General features: G+C 39.0%; 2 protein-coding genes across 3 annotated transcripts; both read left to right on the forward strand.

Annotated features, from left to right (window-relative positions):
• Nucleotides 1-1,415: 1,415 nt before the first annotated feature.
• On the forward strand, nucleotides 1,416-6,388 carry spata7 (spermatogenesis associated 7). The gene is made up of 12 exons (XM_053633497.1): nucleotides 1,416-2,256; nucleotides 2,372-2,454; nucleotides 2,972-3,064; nucleotides 3,195-3,242; nucleotides 3,349-3,470; nucleotides 3,583-4,040; nucleotides 4,692-4,728; nucleotides 4,844-4,950; nucleotides 5,054-5,104; nucleotides 5,343-5,420; nucleotides 5,494-5,551; nucleotides 5,774-6,388. The coding sequence occupies exons 2-12, from the start codon at nucleotides 2,412-2,414 to the stop codon at nucleotides 6,296-6,298; spliced, it is 1,620 nt and encodes a 539-aa protein (XP_053489472.1). The 5' UTR covers nucleotides 1,416-2,256; nucleotides 2,372-2,411; the 3' UTR covers nucleotides 6,299-6,388.
• A 4,357-nt stretch (nucleotides 6,389-10,745) lies between these two features.
• On the forward strand, nucleotides 10,746-23,781 carry ptpn21 (protein tyrosine phosphatase non-receptor type 21). 2 transcript variants are annotated; one of them, XM_053633241.1, is made up of 20 exons: nucleotides 10,746-11,240; nucleotides 12,507-12,805; nucleotides 13,797-13,966; nucleotides 14,132-14,229; nucleotides 15,163-15,230; nucleotides 15,318-15,388; nucleotides 15,870-15,957; nucleotides 16,157-16,245; nucleotides 16,935-17,022; nucleotides 17,306-17,385; nucleotides 17,478-17,585; nucleotides 18,061-18,121; nucleotides 18,297-18,378; nucleotides 18,476-19,935; nucleotides 20,910-21,050; nucleotides 21,336-21,554; nucleotides 21,731-21,859; nucleotides 21,948-22,182; nucleotides 22,494-22,654; nucleotides 22,826-23,781. In XM_053633241.1, exons 2-20 carry the CDS (start codon nucleotides 12,626-12,628, stop codon nucleotides 22,952-22,954), a joined length of 3,657 nt encoding a protein of 1,218 aa, XP_053489216.1. In that variant the 5' UTR covers nucleotides 10,746-11,240; nucleotides 12,507-12,625; the 3' UTR covers nucleotides 22,955-23,781. The 2 variants fall into 2 exon arrangements, with proteins under 2 accessions (XP_053489216.1, XP_053489217.1); XM_053633242.1 differs by lacking the exon at nucleotides 17,478-17,585 and having other exon boundaries at nucleotides 10,749-11,240.
• Nucleotides 23,782-24,293: the final 512 nt, after the last annotated feature.

The raw sequence follows: 24,293 nt of genomic DNA on the forward strand, positions 1-24,293 counted from the left end.
TGCATGGACCAACTGTATAAGGGTAAATATTTTATAAAATAAAATGATAGAAAATGATCTACAGTAATAAATAACTAAACTGCGTTTAATTTTACTAGACCCTGACATACATGAGACAATAAAAAAAAAAGACGAAAATCATAAAGTCAGGTTATTCATGGCTAAATAAATCTGGATAAACACCCACCTTGCTTGGGATTCCAGTTCACTTGTTTCCTTGGATTCTCAACTGGAAATTTCATCGTGATTTTTCGTCAGCCGACCAAAAGAGATTTTGAGTTATGGTGTTAACTAGCTGTTGGACTACATTGGAAGGAAAAAAAATCTTTGCACAAGGCGGAAATGTGTTAAGACCGGGTCAGCTGGCTCCTTGTGTGCTAGCCTTCTGATCGTTTTAATGTATTGTCTGAGGTTGTAGTAATTCTGGTGGCACGGGAGCGCGCATCGTGCCCGTGCACGCCTCTGTATAATGGTTCTGTGGTCATTTTATTTCATTTAATATCACACCCACGTAGCTTTTTCTCATAATAAACTAAATCAATTAGATAAATCAGATGGGCCAAGGCTGTGGTTATCTGTGGAGAGAAAGCCTTTGTGCTGCACCTTACTGCATCTCATCATTCAGCCACTATGTTTCAAATCCCCACTGGTGAAACCCTTAATCGATAAAAGAGCTAATGCAATATAATGCACAATAGAGAATAGAGTTAAATAAAGAAAAACAGACCCATTGTACGCTTCAGACACTTTTGACTTACTGGTTCCTGAGTGGATGAAATCGGCGTGGACAATTTCCCCGTCAGAAGGAGCGTCTATTCCCGTAGACACGTGGGGGGATGAGACATCAGCTGCGCCCAAAATCTCATACTACCATACTAAATAGGGTGTCAGAATAGTACACAGCAATCGTGCTAACTTACAGGCTAGACACTTCATTTATCTTGTCTAGACTACTGGCTCAGGCTACATTAAAATAGCCCAATCACTGAACTAAACAGAAGCCTATTTAAAATAGTACTCCACCAATTTGATATAACATATAGCCTACTAACTGGTACAGTAGCGTGCAGCATGCAGGACATTGCATATACGAAATTTTGATTACATTTCAATCAGAATACAAAATTATATTATCCCATAGTCTGTTTTCGAGATAGGATCATGTAGGACAAAATTAGGTTGTAGGCCTACTATTATTATGCTTCTTCACATTGCAAAAACATATGAATTAGATTTTCAATAGGCCTGTCTACTTTGGGTTAGTGCACTAAGCGATAATGCATGTAATAATTACAATTATCCCCCTATTTGATATAGCATAGATCTGTATTGTAATATTAAAGTGGTCTTTCTTTCTTTCTTTCTTTCAGAATACAAAGGGTATGTATGATTTATTTATTTTTTTTTAGATTTGTGCTGCATGCTGGTAGGAACCACCTAGTGACCCCTACAATCCCACTTAATAATGCATGAAATTGCGCTTTGCCCTTCTTAAGGCGCAGCATCTATTAATAATGATAAAACAGTAGCCTACAGAAAGATGTAATAACCATGTGCCATTCTGCACATAAAATATTCAGTCCAAGTGCACCCCTGTATAGATATAAACCCCTGTATAAAACTAAATGTGCTATTTACAATTTACACGATTTAAGTACTGGAATAAAGTTAGTTTGACGTTGGATACCATAATTTATATGTGTATGTAGATATAGATAGATAGATAGATAGATATGTATGTATATGTGACTGTAAGGCATTCCCTTCAAATGCTATTGAGCTTTAAATTATGGTACATTTTGTGTATGACCCCATGCAGTAGTAAAATACATGGCAATTTTTATTTATGATTTAATAGTTTATTTTATTAAATATCAAAAATCTAAAAGGTGTGTATTATAGCTGACACGTAGATGAACACTTTACAGTTGGTTATATGATTGTAAGTCATTCCCTTCAAATGCTATTGAAGTTAGAAACATGTATAACAATGTCGTATGTAACTTTAGAGACGGTCCATTAATTTCCGCATATCTGCGAATATCGACCGTCCAACGTCAAAACAACTTTATTCCAGTATGTATATTGCGAATATGTGCAAAGCCCATATATATCTAATTATTTCTACTAGGCTTTAACGCCTTGTTTGGGGATCCACTCGTGGATTATTCATGAGCGCGAGACCGCTGCGTGCTTCTGTAATACGTAATGACGTACTCTTAGCAACCATCATGGCGACCAAGAAGCTTTGTAAATGTATGCTACTTAGCTAGCTAGTTCGAAAGATGTACTGCTTTTAAGTCTACCGTTAGACTTAAAAGATCATTTCTGGATGATTCTGTTGATAACATTATAATGTATATGTTTGTAGAAGTAGCTGTTTACAGCGACAGTTCTGTTGTATTCTGAGCATGGGATACTTGGCTGTGTTTACAAGCATGGAAGGAAAGCGAGGTAATATTCACTGCTGTACTAGCAAATGAGCTAGCTACCAAAATAGTACAGTATCTGCAGTTATAGAGACTGCACTTATCCTCTACTAATGAGATTGTGTTCTGCTGACCGTTTTGTGTATTGTTTATGTTGCTTTATTAATGTTGAGGTTAGCTAGTATTATCTCAGTTAAAACAATTAAACGATTAAATATTCATGCTGTTTTTATTATTATTATTATTATTATTATTATTATTATTATTTGTTTAGTCGCCTCTCCAATATCTGCATTAAAGGGGTTAATTATCTTTCCAGTATGACAGAAAAAATATACAATATCATTGATATTGTTATAAGTTACAGCACTAAATCTGTTCCCGTTCTGGAAATTTCCTTTTCCTGATCTGGATATTTCTTCAAAACGGCGTATCAGCGGATATAATTGGCTTAAAATGATGTGCCCTTTTCATCGTTTGAATGAATGAGTTAGATTAAGGTATATTTATGTGAGGTAACCCAAACTCTGGTGCTTTTCCAGCACTCTGCCCTGGTTCGACTGGCAAGCTGACTAATCGACGCATTATTGAAGATCACATGATCTCTCACTACAAAAAGCTGCACTCCGCAAAAGGTAAGTCATAGAGCATATATTATTATCAGTATTCTAATTATTAATACTACTACTAATACTATTAACACAATGACAGCTGTAAACACGTTGCTTCTTTAATATTTTCTGTCTTTCTTTTCCCCATATTCAGCTGCAGTAGACTGTTCAGTACCCAAAAGTATGCGCTGTAATGTCAAATGTAAGTATAATGTCTTACTTACCTCTACTAAGGCATTATGCACTAATGTGTAGTGTATATATAAATACAATTCATGATCACCTTCTCTCTTTGCTTATGCGTACAGATATTGACCAAAAGCGCAGTGAACAGATAAAAAAAGATGTCTCTGAGAGAACACAATCAGTAAGGTCTCTTTCACAGAGGAGCCTCAGGTTGGAAAATATTACCTCTCGCTCACCCACAAATGTAAGATGATTTCCACAGGTTTCCATTGTGTTTTCATTGTGAGTGAAAATATTCTATTTTATGTGAACATTGAGTTTAGAATGAAAAAAACGACTTCCTCTTTCCTGTGCAGGCCAGACCCTCTGCTCGAGGTGCTGAGAGTGCCTGTTTTAACTCCGGTGGCTCTGTCATGTCCTCCCCAAGGTTCAGTACTTCATTCCATTCTAAGCAAATTGTGTATCCTTCCCAAATGGCCGCATGGTCTCAGAACTGCCAGCCATCTTCAGAATTAAGTTACAGAAGCCCAAATTCTCAGAGTCACCCCTTTACTCTTTCATGTGCCACATCTTCAAGTCAGGAGAAGTTTAAAAGTTTTCAAGACCCTATACAGAAAACCTACAGTGGTGACATTCTTTTTAAACATGCCCACTGTTTCAAAGAAGAAAAGCCTTTCACCCCCAGAACTCTGAAAACAGACTGCCCACAGAAGTCCACTCTGTCTACCTATCGGTATTACACTCCTGCAAGTAGGAAAGGACCTGAAGAAAAGACACCCTCTAAATATAATCAACCAGACACTCATCAAAGAAGGTATAATTTTACAGTCAGTACAATAACCTACCTTGTAAATGTTAGTGCATTTCCCAGATGCTTTGTTAATTTCTGGTTTGTTTGTGATTTTATGCTTTTGTTGTTATTCAATTTCTTGAATCATGCTCCTAATATTTACAATCATGCATGTAGTGTAACTTGTACGGGTTTGTTTTTTTTCTGAACTGCCTGGGTGGTTTCCTTCAGAGATAGTGGCGTCCCCGTTTACTCTTTTCCTTGCTGAGTCCTAAAGTCATCATTTCCTGACCATGATGTAGATAGTCTTTAAAGGGTCTTCATTCCCATTCTCATCTTGTCAAGAAGTTGAGGAAGTGTGTTCAAAATATATAGTACTGTAATACTTTTTTCTTGTTATTTATTTATCTGCACCATCAAATAGAGTGTGTTGATGAGAGTGATGTAGCTGGGAACTTTTATAGGCTACCCACATGTGGTCATGGTCACAAGGTGGCGACTTTGCTATGTGTTGAACTTGACGAACAGTTTTCCCAGAAGGGAAAACTCTCATTGGGACATCCACTCAGTCATAGAAGCATACAACCATGTTGCTGATACATAGTGTGATAATTCACAAAATAATGCAGAAATGTACCCTAGTGCTTGATGTAGCCATGTTCTTTTTCTCTGCAGCAAGCGAAGATTTTCAACAGAACAGGACTCACCCCAGGTATGTTTGCTGAAGTGTTCTGATATACCATCCCAATATTGCTTCATATTTTATTATTATATTATTTATAAGTCCTTATTATACATGGCTGAAATTGCCTTATTTTTCCCCACAGCCATGCAGTGTTGACAATGAATGGTCTGATGAAGAGTCAAATGTATTTGGACATTATGGCACCAAAAATAAATTCAGAGCCAGTGATTTTTTTCTTAGCTCCTTAAGGTGAGAAGCATGTACAGTTACATGCTTGGACCATACTGTTTTATAAAGCATTGTGAGGCTGTTATGTATACATGACATAAAAATACAGTGATTTGTTTTGTAGGGTATCACCAGAGGGAATGAGGTCCCCAATTATGAGAAAAGTAACAGCAGAGTAAGCATAATCTCATTTATCTTTAGACATTTTAAGGCATTAATATAGCATTGTGCTGCCTCTGTGGAAAGCTTGTAGGTTAATTGTTTCATTCGAATAATACTAGCGTTGATAGTGAGTTTATAATAGATTGTATCTAACATGGAACATTTTGAGCACAGAATGTAATCTGTTTTTCTATTATTATAGTAAGATTCAAAGTTAAAAAGTCAAAGTTTGCCCTTGTGCTTTTCTTTAGAGAGGAAGAATTAATGTACCTGGAGTTTATTGCTGATGTAACAAATGAAATTATACTACGGGGCATCTATTCTGACAGGTTGGTTACAGTTTTCTGATCTTTTGGTTGCAAGTAACTTTTCCCTGTTATGAACAGTGGTATTTGCTTACAGAGTACTGGAGCGGGTGTTTGAGCGTCACATTGAGATGAATAAACATCGATTAGCTGAAGTGAGTATTATTGAAACACCTAGTTACTTGAGCATAATTGACAGTACTTTACTTTTAACAGATATACAGTATGGCAAGTTTAATTAGCTTTGTTCCTATTTTGTGCTTTTTTTTTTTTAAATAAAATAATATGCTAGTTGTAATACACATTTCAACTAGTAGTTTGTACTGTAGTTCTAATAAATCTAACCCAAAACGTTTTCTCTCCATATTTATTATAAGAACAAAATGCGCCACCTTCTGGAAGCGTTGCAGAATGATTTGCAAAAGCCCCCTTCTTCTGCTGTTACTGTTCTTGAGCTCAAGGAAAGAGACAGTTCTTTATGGCACAGACACAAGGACTCAAGTCTTCAGCAAGACTTGGGAAATTTTATGACCGATGATACCAGTCTTCTCTATTTTAAACCTTTAAGGGATAAGGACACGTGGGAACCTGACAGAGTCGCTCCTAGATTAGATACCACACCAGTAAATGGCAGCATTTCAAAGAATGCTAAGTCTGTTACACAAGAAGATAAAAAGGACCTAATGGACCTGGAGCAAGATCATAAAAAAGGAGATGCAATACCTCCGGGTTTGGAAAACCATCAGCTCAACAAAGAAGACAGGCATCAGAGCTGTGCAGATAATGATGAACTTGATGAACTTGGTAGAAACATGGAGTTCTTAAATGTGTCTGAGATTCACAGCTCACAAGAGTTCACTGAACAAGAGTCATCTGTGAAACTTAGTGATGATGATTTTTGACATACAGTATATCTATTGAGTTCAAGTATTCAGTTGCCTTTCGTAAGGCAAGTAACCTCAATAAATACACATTGCTGAGTGTTTAGGTTTTCTGGTCTCAGGTGGAACTTTTGATTATTTTATAATAATCAAATCAGAATATAACCTCCCATTGCATTTTTGCAGTCCCTATACAAAGCAACCACCATGAAGAGAAGGGACTTATTTTGCTGCAGATAACATGACCTGTCTCATCCACAGCTGCTTAATAAATACAGTAAAATAGTTTACACTGAACAGTTCAGTGCAGTTTGTGCAGAAAGTGACATTTGACATGAGTGACATGGCAATGAAATGGTTATCATGAAAGGCTGATCAGTTGTTACTTGGTCTGTGTGTATTGTTGCTTCATTAGTTGATGAACAAGAAAGCTAACGGAAACTGTAGAGTTCATTCTAAATGCAGCATTTGGATTTGGTGTATTTTGCTTTTGTTGCATATGAACCAAATAAGTGTTAATAACAGTAAAGCAGGTATTCACAAGGCTGAAATCTCACAATATAGTAGAGCTACTGCCAATCATTAAATGTGCATTAGAAACTTACCATTTGTTAGACTGTTAGAAGCAAAATGAATTATTGAGCCTAGCAAGGGCCACTGTAGGTCATGGAGAACTAAAGAATATTTTCATTACAGACAAACATTTTCGAACAGATGAAGACCACATTTCCAAGATGAAGGCACAGATTTGTTAAACACTAGCTACCATAAAAAGAAGCCATGCTGCAGGGATTATTTTGATAGAAAGATTTTTCAATGCAAATGCTCAGTCAATTCCATGTTTATTTAAATACTTTTATTAATAAATATTAATGTATTTATGATTACTTTGTTTATTTTCTTGGATAACAAACTGGTTAATTGCACTGTAGTTTCTTGAAACAAAAAGTCTCTCAGTGGAAGAAGTCCTGGTTGGTTCTTAAAACTTAACAAGATCACCCTAGATCAACATGGAAAATACAAAAAGAGTCATTTGAAAATTCAGTTCACCCTGTAGTATGTCGAAAACACATTATTAACACATTATTTGATGTTTTATTTTGTGAATTTAATTTATTTTTGAAAATACACACTTATTTCAAATCTGATTACTGCAACACACTCCAAAAAGTTGGGACAGTTAATTTTTAAAATAAAAAAGTCGTTTAATAACACTTATTAAGCGTTTGGGCACTGAAGACACCAGTTGGGTAAGTTTAGCAAGCGGAATTTTTCCCCAATCATCTAATATACATTTCTTCAGCTGCGCAACTGTACAGGGCCTTCGTTGCCTTATTTTGCATTTCATAATGGCCACACATTCTCAATCGGAGACATGTCAGGACTGCAGACAGGCCATGCTAGCACCCGCACTGTCTGCTTACGCGCTTACGCACTGTCTGCTTATGCGTTGTCCTGCTTTGGATGGCAGCATATGTTGCTCTAAAATGTGTACATATCTTTCTGCATTAATGGTGCCCTCACAGATGTGCAAGTTACTCATGCCATGAGCACTTACACACCATAACATGACAGACGCTGGCTTTTGGACCTGAAGCTGATAACAGCTTGGATGGTCCTTTTCCTCTTTGGCCCGGAGAATACAACGGCTGTTTTATCCAAAAACTATTTGAAATGTTGACTTGTTGGACCATAAAACACGATTCCACTGTGCTACTGTCTATCTCAGATGAGACTGAGCCCAGAGAAGTCTACTTTGTTTCTGGACAGTGTTGATGTATGGCTTCTGCTTTGCATAGTAAAGCCTTAACTTGCATCTGTGAGTGCAGCAGCGAATGGTGTTGACTTACAAAGGTTTACCAAAGTATTCCCGAGCCCACGTCAGAATATCCATTACAGAATCATGACGATTTTTAAAGGATCAGCAATCAGGCGCATTCAGAAGTGGTTTTTGGCCTTGCCCTTTAACACACCAAGATTTGACCGGATTCCTTGAATCTTTTAATTATATTGTGCAGTGTAGAAGGTGAAATGCCCAAAGTCCTACCGATTTGTCTTTGGGGAAAGTTGTTCTCAAAGTGCTGTTTTATTCGCTGACGCATCTGTTGTCAGATTGGTGATCCTCGACCCATCCTTGCTCAGGAAGGACTAGGCGTTTTTTTTGGAGGCGCCTTATATACTATGATTAGACGGTTGCCTCACCTGTTTCACATCACCTTCTTATTTCAACTTGTCACATTGCTATTTAGTCCTAAATTTCCCCTGTTCCAACTTTTCTTTGAACATGCTACATGCATCAATTTCAAAGTAAATGTTTATCTTCAAAAAACTATGCAGTTGATTAAGTAAAACATCAAATACCCTGTCTTTATTTGTTTAAATACGAGTGAAAGTATATTTTCAAATTTACATTCTACAGCATTTGGCAGACGCTCTTATCCAGAGCAACTTACATTTATTTCATTTATATATCTGAGCAGTTGAGGGTTGTGGGCACAGATATCAGCACATTTGCCTCGCACCTCCAGGGTTGGGAGTTTGATTTCCGCCTCCATCCTGTGTGTGTGGAGTTTACATGTTCTCCCCGTGCTTCTGGAGTTTCCTCCGGGTACTCTGGTTTTCTCCCCTAGTCCAAAGACATGTTGATTGGCATCTCTAAATTGTCCATAGTGTGTGAATGGGTGTGTGCGATTGAAGGGGGGGTCCAGGGAGCTCGAGCCCCTACCCATTTTCTAAATTATTTAAAAGTGCCCCCTCAACATTAATTAAAAAACAATTATATTATGTAAAAGGCATTTTAATTCAAATTAACATGAGAGCGAGCACAGAACAGTAGCAAATTAATCACAAGAAAGTCTGAGAATTTTCCTATTTATTTGTCCGACTCGAGTCTGCAGTCAGATAGTCTTGTTGACATGATGCAATCTCGATGCGTCTCACATCAACAGGCACACAGGTACACTGAAACCACTAGCTCTTCTGCTAACCTTTTCATAATATTAGCAGCATTTTATATGCTTATCGCCAGTAGCTTTCAAATTGATTGAGAGGGAATGTATTGGTAAGCTACTTACCAGCTACTACTAGCTACTCAAGATAGTTAACTTTCCAGACATGCAAGTAGCCTTGCTATATTATATGTATGTTATAGTCAGTAAAGTCACGATGCCAAACAAACAGAGACGGCAGAAAGTTTAAGAAAAACTGAAGGAGGCAGCGAAAGGTACAGCTTCCTTATTGAGAGAGGTGATAAAAGGTGAGCTAATATGAGACAGATAGTTACAAAGATAGTTGCAAAAAAGACATCATATGTTTACAAGTACTGATAGTCGGTGTTACAGGTGTTCTGTTCGGCTATACAGCGATCCCCCATGCCCCCCACAGCGTCACCCCCACTGTCGTTTTGCTTTTTTTATATAAATAAAAACTATTTAGTTCAGCTGAATGTTCAATGCATGCTATAAACTGTAAAAGGTCTACTCTATGCAGCATGAGCTGCAGAGTCGAAGCACAGAATAATAATGAACCCACTTTTCAAGATCGCTATATATATATATATATATATATATATATATATATATATATATATATATTAGTGTGTGTGTGTTATACTATATACACATAGTAACTTCCCTCTTGTTAACTAATATGGTCAATTTAGTCCTGTAGCCTAAGTGATATGAAACAAATGTGATATAAGATCATTAAAATCTCAATTTTGTCTTTTTAAAAATGAAATTTTGAAGGCAAAAATGACAAGCTTTGAGAGGAAAAAGCCAGTTCTGCAAGCGGTGCTGCAATTTTATGGAAATCATAGCTGCTGCCAAATGTCAGTTTAATTATGAAATTAATAGTTTTACTGACTTTTACGGTAAGTCACATTTATTTCATAATGTTTACATTTTCTTTGAAAGATTCTTTGTCATTCTCATATTCATTATTGTGACCACACACAGTCTGTTTATAATGTCTACCAGATTGATAAGAATATGTAGTTAAATTAAAGTTAGTAAAGTAGAAAAATTAGCTCTTTAGTGATATAAATTAGCAATTTTTTTTTCTTCTTTTGAGCCCCTGCCCAAGTTCCCTGAGACAGGCTCAGATCCAAAACTAACGCCTTCAAACTCACACCTGCTTCTCCAACCTCGTTGATACGTTTCATTTAATTTCAAATACAATTTGCAGAGAAAAAAAAATGTGACTCTAGATAAGCTTACACACCATGAAACAGCTGATATTGCAGACTCGTCAGAAGTATATTGACTTCAAAGCATCAACACAAGATACAAAGTGAAGACGTGTCCATAATGTTGTTGGATATTACGCGAAGAGGATAATAAACAAGGTGTAAACACATTTTACATGTTGTTTATCTGTGCATTAATATAACCGGTTTAGATACAGCGTTAAGTGGGAGGCAGCTGCCTCATTCCTCACATTCCGCAGCAGGGCTTTCCAGCTGTCTGCTGTAACACACCTCATTCCTGTGTGTATCATAGCGCTGTGTTTTCCCCTTTTATGGTCGTCTGCCATTAAGTTGTGTAATGTCCGGCTTTTATATTAATGTTTACATGCATGTGAGTAATACACGTGTACGTTAGTTATGGGTTAAAGCAAGTACTGGGGTGAAATGTCTTCTTGAAACTAGTGAAAATAGTCCCGCGGATGGGTACATGGATGGTGTGTGTGTGTGTGTGTGTGTGTGTGTGTGTGTGTGTGTGTGTGTGTGTGTGTGTGTGTGTGTGTGTGTGTGTGTGTGTGTGTCAGTCAGTCAGTCAGTCAGTGTCAACCGGAAGTGAAGCATGGGAGCAGCTTCCAGTGTGACCCATGAGTTTAACGTGCGTGATTCACCACAAATTTCAGGAAAAATGTACTCAGTTTGCAAGTTTTAATGCCAAGCTTGCGCCAGTACAGAAACGACTCATGTAAATTAAATGGTCCTCAGAGGCAGGTTATTCTCAAGGTAAGTAACGGAGCTACTTACTAGCAAGTGTTAGCTAACTTTAACACAAACACTTACACGCAGTAATGTTACTTTAATTAACCAGCCGTTATGCTATGCTAGCTCGAAATGAGCTTGGACCGAAGTTAACCCTGTATCCAAGTTGTTGTTGTTGTTTTTAATGCATTACTTTTTAGTTTCCGCACATTTATTATCGCAGACTGTCGTTAGCGATAATTAGCTAACAGCATACGGTGACTTCACTTCCCGAGTTTGTTTAGTCGGGAATTGTTTCTGCGCTGCTCTGTACACACTTGTTGCTGCAGCCATGCTGCCAGCTTTAGACAACAACCTGTTGATAAATGTACTCGGGTTTATTTTGTTGGGAAAAACATGCTATATCGTTAAGTATTCTACGAGCTGACCGTCGAGTATTTGTTTTAGGGTTCGTCAGGTATTTTACTGTTGATATGTTTGATATTTGGGAGGCAGCCGTTTTAGATAAAGTACCTCATTCATCATATCTCATAACTCATTCTTTATCACACGCTCTCGGCCAGTCCCTGGTGTTGTTTCTAGATGTCTAATGTGGTTAACACGTAAACGACCACACCACACACAGGTATGATTGTATTGTGTTTCGGGTCCCGTCTAGATTTCGGTGTTATTTTTGTGGGGCCCGAGCTGTTGTCGCATCATAAAAATAAATAAATCACAGCAGCACACCAGACTTGGAGCTACTAACACTGTTCTTCAACATGGATTGTTGTTATTGTTGTTAAGATTGAACAGGTGCTACTATTTAAAATCAAGATTTTAGATTAAATCTAGATCCCTCTCTTTTCCTTTTCCTATCTGATGCTTTAATAGGTAAGAGTTCACTCATTCTTGCTTTTTAATTGTTTTTTTCTTTCTTGATGGTATATTTCTCGATAACAGTGAATTCTAAAATCAGTGCTTTCTTGAGTAGTCCTTTCTGTAATGGTAAGATTTTTTAGTATGGTTAGAATCTTAAAACACGGTTGAATAAATAAAATATGGTTGTGATTGTCATGTCATTTCAGTAATTTGCTGCCATCTCTCATCAGTAGCACATTGAAACAGTTTTAGTATTGTGTATGCTGTTTGCACAAAGGTGAAATAACTGCGTAGTAAAAATAGAGCTGAAATGGGTTGGGAGTCATCTATATCCCATGGGTGTTAATGACAAGTAATGGATATTTATCTCTGAATCCTCACATTATAAGAATGATTTCTAATCTGTTGTCGTCTTATTCCACTTCCCAGGGATCCATGTAACTGCCTTCTGGAGCCAGACACTTTTTCTTGTTTACCCATGGCTTAATTTTAAAGTGAAGCTGTGGAAATTATTCTGGCCTCTGAAAGGTCTACGTTACTGGTGAAACATGCCCTTACCATTTGGATTAAAACTTAAGAGGACACGAAGATATACTGTCTCCAGCAAGAGCTGTCTGGTCACACGCATACAGCTGCTTAATGGCGAATTTGTGGAGTTTACACTTTCTGTGGAGAGCACAGGCCAGGAATGTTTGGAAGCAGTTGCTCAGAGACTCGAGTTGCGAGAGGTTTGTATTGTTTTAAGCTGATATAAGATTCTGATGTTTGTTTGTTTGTTTGTTTTTAACCTAAAGCACAATCAGTAATGAAATGCATTTGTCCATTATTGTCTGCCCACACTACTGCCTGCTCTACCTCCATAATATAGTGTAAGCACTCCTGGTTATTTCTTTTGAAATTATTGCATTTCATCCAACGCACTTTATATGTAGATGGTATTTAGTTGATGTAACGTAAAGGCTTCAATGTGTCAGTGTTAAAGACTGAAACTTAAGGTATTTTCCTTAGTTCTGTGATTTTGCACCTAATAAATGTCTAAGTTCTTCTAAGACTGTTCAGTTGTCATTCCCTGTGTATTACACCAGTGAGTCTCTTAGTCAAATTAAACAGGGATGGACATTTTGTTTGACCAAAATACACCTACATGCAAAGTTTGTGTTTTTGAACTTCATGCATGTAGTTGCCTTGAAATGTCACTTCTGATAAACACTAAACTGCAGAGCGTACTTGAGAAAGCAGCTAGGTTTGTTTGAGCAAAGGATGATAGGATCTGTAGCTAAACATAATGGCAATCACATGGTCATGGCTGGGATTCTTCAGTGACCATGTATAGACATTCTGTACATTTTACATTTTATGGCATTTGGCAGACACCCTTATCCAGAGCAACTTGCATTTCTCCTATTCATACATTTGCATTTGAGGGTTAAGGGCCTTGCTCAAGGGCCCTGCGGTGGCAGCTTGGCAGTGCTGGGATTTGAACTCATGACCTTCCGATCAGTATTCCAACATCTTAACCACTGAGCTACCATTGACCCCCATGGTTATGGTTCATCAGTTATTGTTATTCATTTTTTTTAAGTCATCATAAAGGGTGGCTGTGTGGAAGTTGGTCTTAGTTTTCAGTTTTTTTTCTTTGCCCTGTCTTTTAAAAAAAAAAAAGAAGGCAGTATGCTCTTTTAACCTGTACAGTTCACTGACATTCTGTTCATTCTACAGATAATGTATTTCAGTCTCTGGTACTTTAACAAACAAAACCAGCAGCGATGGATTGATTTAGAAAAGCCTCTGAAGAAACAGCTTGACAAGTATGGACAGGAACCCACTGTTTACTTTGGAGTCATATTCTATGTGCCGACAGTTTCCCAGCTACAGCAAGAGATAACCAGGTGACTAAAATGCTTGATCTGTATTGATTTTATGTTAGACATGTTGTCATAACTGTCATAGTTCATCATTAGGGCTGTTGAAATAAAGTGGTCGGGGGAGAAACAAGATTTAGATAACTCCTTTAATGATATTATTTGTTACAATGTTCAAATGATCTTCAACAGATACCAGTATTACCTCCAGCTGAAGAAAGATGTTCTGGAGGGCAGGGTTCCTTGCTCAATTGAACAAGCCATCCGGTTAGCTGGCTTGGCTGTACAAGGTATCCTAACTGTATGTTTTTCAGGATTATGCTTTCTCATGGAGAATTAGATTTAATTCGAATTCCATACCTTAGTTATTCCATTTCATAAACTGTAGGTTTAACTTTGCCCTTTTATGTTTGGGGACTTGTAATTAAATTACTCAAACTACAATACTGGACTAAGCTAACTGAGCTTGTAGGCTTAAGATTTCTGGCCTCAGTTTTTGCCAAGGGGAAGAATCTAAAACTCTTCTGGCAAAGATATATCTGGCAGCACAAGTTACTCGCTTGGAGTTCACATAGCAGTGGAACTGACGTCACTAATAGTTGCAGCCAGATCTAAACTGCTTCCCCGTGTGCATATCATACAGAGAAAGAACGACACTCTTACGCTCCCACACACTAGCTAATAATTGCGCAGTCGTAGTCTTTAGTTTGATTTGTGTTAGTTGTATCAAATGTTTAACACCGGCTATTTCTGTGTATGAGCAATACTGTGCGTGGAACCTTGTACCTATGCTAATACTTTGGCTTGTCAGCATAGCTTGTGTACATTTCTAACAGGATGACTGGACTTGCTGTTAATGACGGACTACTGTGGTTACAAAGGCTAAAATAGTTTCCCTGCATGTCAAATGGCTTTTTTTTCTAAAAGATGTCCAAAGAACTACAGACGGTCTGCAGCAGAGCTAGTTGTATTTAATATGTAAAAATAAAAAACATTATAATAATAATTACCAGGGTTGCTGGACATGATTAAGAAATGTTCTCTAAGAAGGCTTTGCTACAAAACTTTGAGTGCTTGAGGTTATGTATCTGCACCATGTATGAGAACGTGGGTATATGTAGTTTGTGTAATAAATCAGTGTAATTTTGGCTTACCTCTTTTAAATAGAAGCTGAATGTTAAACTAAGTTCAAATGAAAAGGCTTGTATCATTTCTGGTTCTAGCCGACTTTGGAGACTTCAACCGCTATGATTCGCAGGAATTTCTTCAAAAATTTGTTCTTTTTCCCATGGTGAGTTTGTTTTATTTTACTTTTCATGTTAGTGTTATCTAGTGGTCAGATATACACTGAATCTCTCTTGCCTCTCTTTTTCTATAGGAATGGATTCAAGATGAGAGGGTTGTTGAAGAAGCCACTCAAAAAGTTGCCCTGCTTTATCAAAGCTACCGGTAAGAGCATCCTCATAACAATCATAAATGTTTCTGGTTTGTTTTTCTTTTTTTCTCCTTTTTTTCCCCACGTTTGTTTAAAAAAGTACAGAACAGACACTGGACATTGAACATTCCTGAAAGCATCTGTAAAGCAGCTTTATGGTGCCTTTCTCTATCTTTGGTAAATGACTGCACAGAAACATCTGCTGCATTTTAAAATTTGTAAGATTTATAGACAAGCTGATGAATTGTGAACCCACTGATATTTGTCAAGGACTTTAGTAAAAAACTGTGTTTGGATGTTTCAAAAATCCAATATTATCCTGTTGTGCAGCAGATAATCTGTAAAATTTTAATGTTTTTTTAATGGCTTCCTTTCATTATGCATATGTGAGAATGGGTTGATTTTAAATATAATGTGGTTTTGTAAGCAGCAGTTTGTTGATTGTAGTGTGTGTCTGTATGTTTTTTCCCATTCCTACTTCAACTGTACCGATAGAGGTATGCCAGTACCAGAAGCAGAATTGTTGTACATGCAAGAAGTGGAGAGGATGGAGGGCTATGGTCAAGAAAGTTTTCAAGCAAAGGTAAACATTTGCTGAGCAAATTGCTAAGAAAGCCTAATGTTTCATTTACTGTTAAAATTGTGGAAAATAAATTCATATATGTGGCTTGTGCGGGTGCTTAAATGTCATAATGTTCTGACACCAGTATACATATTTAGTGCCTCATTACTTCACTTACTCAGAGCTATTTTCTAACATTTTTGCATTTACTACCACACAGGACAGCCAGGGTGCAGACATACTCATTGGATCCTGTCTGGAAGGGATTTTTGTTAAGCACAAAAATGGCCGAGCACCTCTTTTGTTCCGGTGTGTATTTGTGAGGTGGATTCCAACTGAATATTATTTATATTGTAAAATGGAAAGGAGTCCATGCTCCATGGACATACTCCATACATATGTGCATATACACTATATTGTCTAAAGTATGTGGACACTTGACCGTGCTGAACATCCCATAATAGATTTAGTCCCCATTTGCTGCTTAAACAGCCTCCACTATTCAGGGAAGGCTTTCCTGTGGGCATTTGTACCCATTCAGCCACAAGAGCATTAGTGAGGTTAGGTACTGATGTCAGACATGAAGGAATGGCTTGCAGTCAGCATTCCAATTCATCCCAAATGTGTTTATTGGGGTTGAGATCAGGGCTTCATACAGGCCACTCAAGTTCTTCCACACAACCATTGGTAAACCATGACTTTATAGACCTCGCTTAGTGCACAGGGGCATTATCATGCTGGAACAGGTTAAGAGCCTGTTAGTTCCAGTGCAGGGAAATCTTAATACTACAGCTTGCAAAGACAATGTAGACAATGGTGTGCTTCCACCTTTTGTGGTAGCAGATTGAGGAAGGCCCACTTATGGGTGTGATGGTTGGGTGGCTACATACTTTTAACCATATAGTGTTTGTGTATGTTTCTATGGCTGGATTATGTTGCATTTATTTAAAGTGTATTGCTGTTTTTGTTGTTTTTTTTTCTTTCTTTTCCCCATTTAGATGGAATGACATTAACAACATGACTCATAACAAGTCTTTTTTTGCCCTGGAGCTGGCCAACAAAGAAGACACCATTCAGTTTCAGACTGTAAGTTCTGTAAAGCCAGTGGTGCTTCTAGTCATTATCCCAGGCATTACAGATGCTTTTCTTTACTCAGAATAGCCAGCAGTTATGTGGTTGGAGCTATGTGCCCATGCCTATGTATATTAATAGATGGGTGTGCCTACACACATATAAAATCCTTGCATGCACATTAAATGCTAGGTGTAACTAAAACACAGAGGCCATTGTTTTCATCTGAGTAAAATAGGTCATAGTCATAGATACTTGTGATTCTTAGCTGTTTTTGTGAATGTTGTGTCTCTTTCAGGAGGACATGGAGACTTCCAAATATGTGTGCAGAATGTGCCTGGCACGGCACAGATTCTATAAGATCAACAAAAGTACTCTGTAAGTGTGTATTCCAAGCTATTCCTTTAGCCAGATGGTGTGTATGTGTCTTGCTCCTTCTTGCTTCATCTTTATCACTTTCCTGTCTCCAGAGAGGAATCTGATGTTCCACCTTCTGAAAGCTCCCAGAAGTCCATTCTCACTCTATCATTTCCACGCTTTCCAATGCTCTCTCGTCCCTCTCTGCCTTCTAACAAGGGGTGAGCAAGACTGTTTCAGCTGTCACCTACTGTTTCTGCTCAAAGACACCTCCCCCTTTCCCCAAAAATGTAGATATTGCATTCCCAGTGTTTATCATGTATGATTCTGGAAATCCCTGCTGCGTGTTTTAATACAGACAAACTGTTCCAGTATCAGCTGTTTGAGGAGTGAAGTATTTTTCCAATTGCTAACAAGAAAATCTGGACATTTTTTGCATGATGGCTATTGCATTACGGAGTGTATGATTGTGTGCAATTGCATTTCTAGGATGAGACCCATTTTCCCTTTCCCTTTCATGTTTTGAAAGGAAGCTCTTTTGATATAACTTTAGTCTGTGCCAGGGTTTCATGCTACACAATATACACTGTACCCCGAAGATGATCCTGGAATATGCTGCCATTCCCTCAAATGCCAGAGAGCATTAGAGCTGATGGCCTGCAGGTTTGTTTCACTCTGTTTCATCTGTTTTGACAGCCAACCTGAACCAGCACCAGTGAACCCAGTAAGACGACGCTCCTCCACAAGAATTTCAATGGTAGGCATAACTTAAGTAATTTTCTATTTGGCCAGCTTTTTGATGGTTGCCATGTCATTTGCCTTTCTGGATCTTTCTATGGAAATAGAATGGCTGAGTTATATCCACGTGATTTCTCTTGGAACATATGGTGAGCTCATAATCTGAACAGTGGTGCCTTTTTTTCTTGCTGAAGCCCAAGCCTCAGACATACATGATGCCTCCACCTCAGTTGCACTACAATAGCCATTACCGGGAGCCGTACAAATCCTCTCAAGGTAAAACAAAACCTTTCCATTTGTCTGTTACCATCCTTCTGTATATGATAAGTATTTTATGCCTGTGCACCTGACGGCCACTGTCTCACTCTTGCAGACAATCTTTACATGAACAATCACAACGGTTACTACTACCACTCTCAGACCAGCCTAGACCACTCACCACATGAGTACAATGGAAGAATCCGGAATGGCAGTGTGTACAGCGCCCACAGCACCAGTTCCCTCACCAACCCACAACACTACATGCAACCATCACCGATGTCCTCAAATCCAAGCATCACAGGCAGTGACATCGCACGGCCTGACTATGTGCCTTCTCAACGCCACAGTGTCCTGATACCACCCTCGTACCGTGCCACACCCGACTACGAGAGCGTCATGCGCCAGAAAAATCACAGTGCCATGGCAGCCATGTCTGAGCGTCACAGCCACTCTATGAGGAACCTCAACATTGGTAACTCGTATGCCTACAGCCGACCTGATCCGCTTGTGTACAGCCAGCCTGAGATCCGTGAGCACAGAGGAACAGCAGCTCAGTATCACCTCCACTACAGCTTTCACAGCCCATCGCCATACCCATACCCAGGCGAGAGGAGGCCAGTGGTGGGCGCAGTCAGCGTGCCTGAACTCACTGATGTGCAGCTGGCACAGGCCCATGCTTACCCTGTGCCCAACATCATGGGAACGCAGGTGTACCGACCACCTCCACCTTACCCCTACACCCGCCCAAGGCCAGCCAACAGCACACCTGACCTGTCACGTCACCTTCATGCAAGTAGCAGCAGCCCTGACCTGATCACACGCCGTGTACACCACTCGGTGCAGACTTTTCAGGAAGATAGCCTGCCAGTGGCACACTCACTACAAGAAATGAGTGAGCCGCTCATCCCCGCCACCACACGACGCCCTTACACACACAAGCGTAACTCTATTGAGCTCGCTGGCCTGACGTATGGTCTGGAAACCATGCGACTGAAGGAGAGGACTGTTTCCATTTCTGCCTCTGAGACTCCGTCCAAGCTCGCGCCACCTGGTGCTCTCCCTGCCTCTGCCTCTACCTCTGAGGTAGACGTCTTCCAGGAGCAAAGTGAGGCTGAGGACATTGTTCTGAAAGAGGATGTGCACTACGGGCACAAAAAATCCTTATCTGATGCGACCATGCTGGTCCACAGTAGTGGAGAGGAAGAGGAGTTTGAGGATGAAAGCGGCCGACACACCCCCCAGTCTCAGGATGCAGTAGCAGCTCCGAAGGAACACAACAATGTTCTGGAAATCCCTCTAATGGAGACACCTCTGCCTGCCTATCCTTTCAGCCCCAGTTTGGATCAGGTCATCCCCAACCCGCTGGGTTTTCAACCCCAGCCTCGTATTCACGAGCAGGATGAGACAGGATCTCTGTACCCATGTAGTGAGACAGATGCCATCACGCCTTCAGTTTCCGAAGGAGATCTGAGCAACCAAAGTCGATGGAAGCCTAAAAGAGAGATGTTAAAAAAAAGACCTGTCTCAGATGTGCCTTCTACACGAAGAAACATTGATGGCCTTCCACCACCTGTAAGTTCTTCTCTAATTAACTTGTATTCAAAAGAACATGTTCCATACTGGAGAGCTTAAAGTTTTGTAAGTCCTGTAAGTCGTATCACACTAGCTACATTTGAAATGCAGCGTAATCTGATAATAGACCATAATAGAACAACAGAATAAGTGTAGTAAATTGACTGAGGCCAGCCCGAATGAAATTTGGACTCAACCATGGCGTGTAATCAGTTGCCTAGAATTCACACTGAACATAACACGCACAGGTTTAATACTTTACCATCAGAATACTTTCTATACATGTGCATTTGCATCACAAATTAATCATTAAGGGCGGGGGGAGTCTTGTGCAGAAGCAAAATTTGTTACACAATGTAAAAGATTTTAATATAGGCATCCAAGTAATATATCACAGTAGAATGTTGTGGTACACTTTTCAGTTGAAACTTAAGTACATTTCTGGTATGTATTCCTAAAACGTGTAATTTAAAACACATAGGAGGCAATTAAATACTCCACACTTTGACAGGACTTACAAGCTTCTTTCTTATCATCATTATCACTAACTTCATCGTCTTTACATGTAACCTGCTTTTAATCTGCTATTGTAGTTATGTTCTTAGATGATAACATGTAAACATAATGAAGTGCCTTCTGTCTTATGAAATACAAAATGTTTCTTGTTTTAAGTGTCATTTTTACACTAACCTATAGAAAGTGATGATTTTGTCAGGCCACGAATAAAACACACCCAGCTCTCTTTTTAGGTGAAATATCACATGCAATTTTAATTTGTTTGAATGGAGAATATCAGGATATTTCTGGCTATAGGAGGGGATGGTTGGTAAATTCCTCACCTGTGAAGAATGTAGTAGAGCAGGTTAGCAAGCACGACTGGCTGCATTCCTCAGACTCCTGAGTGTCTGTACGTGGTAGTACCTCACTGGTAGGCTCTTTGAATCTCACTCTTTCTACCACCACCATCACAACAGGGCATGAAGAAGGGCATTCGTTCAGAGATGAAGAAGACGAGTCCGCTGAAGCTGGCGACACTCAATGGCTTGACACTTGCCCGAATGCCCATACCTGATGAGGGCAAAGACGAGCACGGGAAAGCTTCTAATGACGACAGGGTAGGAATGCAGATCAGTATTAAATTGAAGCCACATCTGTGTTTGTCTGTAAAAGGAGTATATTACATGGTCTGTAATAGCAGCTGGTATTAATTGTTTCTGTATACAATTTAGATTTTTGACACTGTAAAACAAGTAAATAATGAGGTTTACTTTCCTTTTTTGAAAAATATTCTACCTGTTAGCACAGTCATGAGTTCATAGTTATATATGAATGTGTGTTTCGGGTTTAATTTAATTTTGTTTATTTAATTTATTTATATATATATATATACACACACACAGTGTAAGCTACTGGAGCAACATATGGAGCAGGGCCTGGTGTTTACAGAATATGAGCAAATGCCAAAGAAATGGCCCAGCAGTGAGTGCAGCATTGCTCAGCTGCCCGAGAATGCAGAGCGAAACCGCTTTCAGGATGTGCTACCTTACGATGACACACGGGTAGAGCTTGTGCCCACTAAAGAGAACAACACAGGATATATCAACGCCTCGCATATCAAAGTAGGTGCTTTACACCTATACAGTGAGTTATAATCTTAGGGTAGAACGTTACGAGCTGCCCTATGCTACCATAGATTCCTATAATTGAGCTTTTGGTTCATTAAAGTGTGGCAGCCGTCAGGTGCTCTTAATTGGTACTATGTATTTATAGTGTGTTGTCTTCATGACTTTTCCAGCTTACAATAGGAGGAGAGGAGTGGAATTATATTGCAGCTCAGGGTCCCCTCCCTAACACATGTCAAGACTTTTGGCAGATGGTTTGGGAACAAGGGGTTGCAATTATTGCAATGGTTACTGCTGAAGAGGTGTGTATTTTTGACATGTATGCATAGTCAAGTTAAATACACATCTTTATTGAACAGGTTCTTCTGATTCCATATTTTCACTTTGTAGGAGGCAGGACGAGAAAAGAGCTTCCGTTACTGGCCCCGTCTAGGCTCCCGTCACAACACCGTTACATACGGACGCTTTAAGATCACCACACGCTTTCGCACCGATTCAGGTTGCTATGCTACCACCGGCCTGAAGATTAAACACCTACTGACAGGCCAGGAGCGAACTGTCTGGCACTTGCAATACACAGACTGGCCTGACCACAGCTGTCCTGAAGATTTTAAAGGTTTTCTGGGTATGTCAAACAAGTCTTACATGGCTGAGCCACAAATGTGTCACACAGTGATACTAGGTTAATAAAACATATGTAACTGAAACCTTTTTTTTTTTTTTTTTGGTAAAATATTCTGCATGTGCGTTAATTTGTAGTATCAACATACTAGGAAAAAACTACTTTCATAGAGCTAGGTGCATTGATGTTCTGAGTGAATGATTTAACAGTATACTTTTTTAATGGTAGGTAGAGAACAGGATTAGTTTCTGACATTAATGAAATTTGACTGGGGTGTAACTGGCTCGGTAAACTGCTCTAAAACTCTGTCATAGCATATTTGGAGGAGATTCAGTCTGTGAGGCGGCACACCAACAGCACCAGTGATCCAAAGAACACAAACCCGCCCGTGCTTGTTCACTGCAGTGCAGGGGTGGGGCGCAGTGGCGTGGTCATTCTCAGTGAGATCATGGTCGCCTGTCTGGAACATAATGAGGTATATGCACACATTGCTTATTCTGGCAGGAGTGCAGGAAAGGCCATTATGTCTAGTTAAGGTTAACCTGTAGTTGACTTCTGATGCTTACTGTTGCCTTTAAAGGAAGGTGATGGTGATGTGAAGGAAGATCGAGCTAGACATTTAACCTGTTAACCTCTGTTATTGTAGATGCTGGACGTCCCTACTGTTCTTGGCCTGCTGCGACAGCAACGCATGATGATGGTGCACACTGTTTCCCAATACACCTTCATTTACAAAGTTCTAATACAGTTTCTTAAAAACTCCAGACTTATATAAGCTCACATTGTTGGCTATGCTGCCACACGCCTGCACAATGTTGTTGTCATAACTGGAAAAGATCATTAGGCCTTACAGGATTTTGCAGAGTGTGAAAGGGCAGTGTACTGAAGGGAGACTGAGATGGACTGCAATCACCTTACTTCCACTTCATGAGCACTTTCTCTGAGTATTAGTGAAGGATCAGAAGGAGCTAGGGCAGGTATGAAGGATGCTGCAAACCAGCATATACATTATCATCAATCAGTATTATTCAGTTATTTCACTGTGGAGTTTTACACTATACGATTGCTACTAATGAATCTCAGCACTTTTATTTTACTACATTGAGCAAATGACACTAATGCTGCATCTTTATTGTTAAATGTATAACAATATTGATTGCTTTTTTTTAATGGTTTTTTCTTTCTTAAAGCGTATCATGGTTGATAGTTGAAGGTTTACTGAGTTGAAATGAAAATTTTGGTCCCAGTGTTTAAGGTGTGCAAGTGTAAGGTTGAAAATGAAGGATCTTTTGTGTATTGTATGATGACTACATTTGTCATCTTAAAATGTTATGTGCTCGAAATGAAGGATAACTAAAGCTATATGGCTCTGCACTCTCTTGAGGTTTGCAATTATGTATGCAGTCCATAACAAGTAATGAAGTAATGTGTTATGCTTAAGAATTACACACACTGCACAGCAGTTTTGTGCATCATGGGTAAGGTTACAGCCAAAAAGAAGTTGAGATGTTTATATGTATGTATATGTGTGTGCGCGCGTGTGTATGTATGTGTATATAATCTCATACGCAAGTATTATAAAATAATTTATAATGTTCCATATCCCATGTGTGTCTGAAAGGATTTATTATACCCAAGAGACAACTATTTTAGCAGGATTCTAATACTAACAGCCAAAGAGGTGTCGGACATGATTTTGGGGATTTATAAACAATAGCGAAACGTTTGGTTTTTATTTGCTGTTTATAGCTTAGTTCCTTAGCCAAATGACAAATGATAATCTACCAAAGAAGCTGCATTTTCCAGCTGAGATTGTTACCGATCTTTTTAAATAACATAAAACATTCTAAACTCTGATAGAACAAAATAAGAGACAGAGTATAATGAAATTGAGGTAATGTTCCATGTTAGTTTAATCCATGTGTTGCACATATAATAGAAGCTTTTCAGTTATTGCCAAACCTGGAGATCAACTGTGATGCAAGCGATTGCAGTCTGTTCATCTCTTACCTACATTTCACCACAAAACTGATCAGACACAAATCATAACTTCATTGTCTACAAATTGAGCTGAGGCAAGGACCTGCCTGAATCTGATGTAGAATCAGGAATTA

Source organism: Ictalurus furcatus, chromosome 9 (assembly GCF_023375685.1).
Source record: "Ictalurus furcatus strain D&B chromosome 9, Billie_1.0, whole genome shotgun sequence".
Taxonomy (NCBI): Eukaryota; Metazoa; Chordata; class Actinopteri; order Siluriformes; family Ictaluridae; genus Ictalurus; species Ictalurus furcatus.

Excerpts from the sequence above, each read along its gene's own strand:
- ptpn21 (XM_053633241.1), top strand. The coding sequence starts at position 12,626 with ATGCCCTTACCATTTGGATTAAAACTTAAGAGGACACGAAGATATACT. Across the intron at positions 12,806-13,796 it reads AGAGACTCGAGTTGCGAGAG|ATAATGTATTTCAGTCTCTG; the intron begins GTTTGTATTGTT and ends TTCATTCTACAG. Across the intron at positions 21,051-21,335 it reads AAGCTTCTAATGACGACAGG|TGTAAGCTACTGGAGCAACA; the intron begins GTAGGAATGCAG and ends ACACACACACAG.
- spata7 (XM_053633497.1), top strand. The coding sequence starts at position 2,412 with ATGGGATACTTGGCTGTGTTTACAAGCATGGAAGGAAAGCGAG. Across the intron at positions 4,729-4,843 it reads CAGAACAGGACTCACCCCAG|CCATGCAGTGTTGACAATGA; the intron begins GTATGTTTGCTG and ends TTTTCCCCACAG. Across the intron at positions 5,552-5,773 it reads ATAAACATCGATTAGCTGAA|AACAAAATGCGCCACCTTCT; the intron begins GTGAGTATTATT and ends ATTTATTATAAG.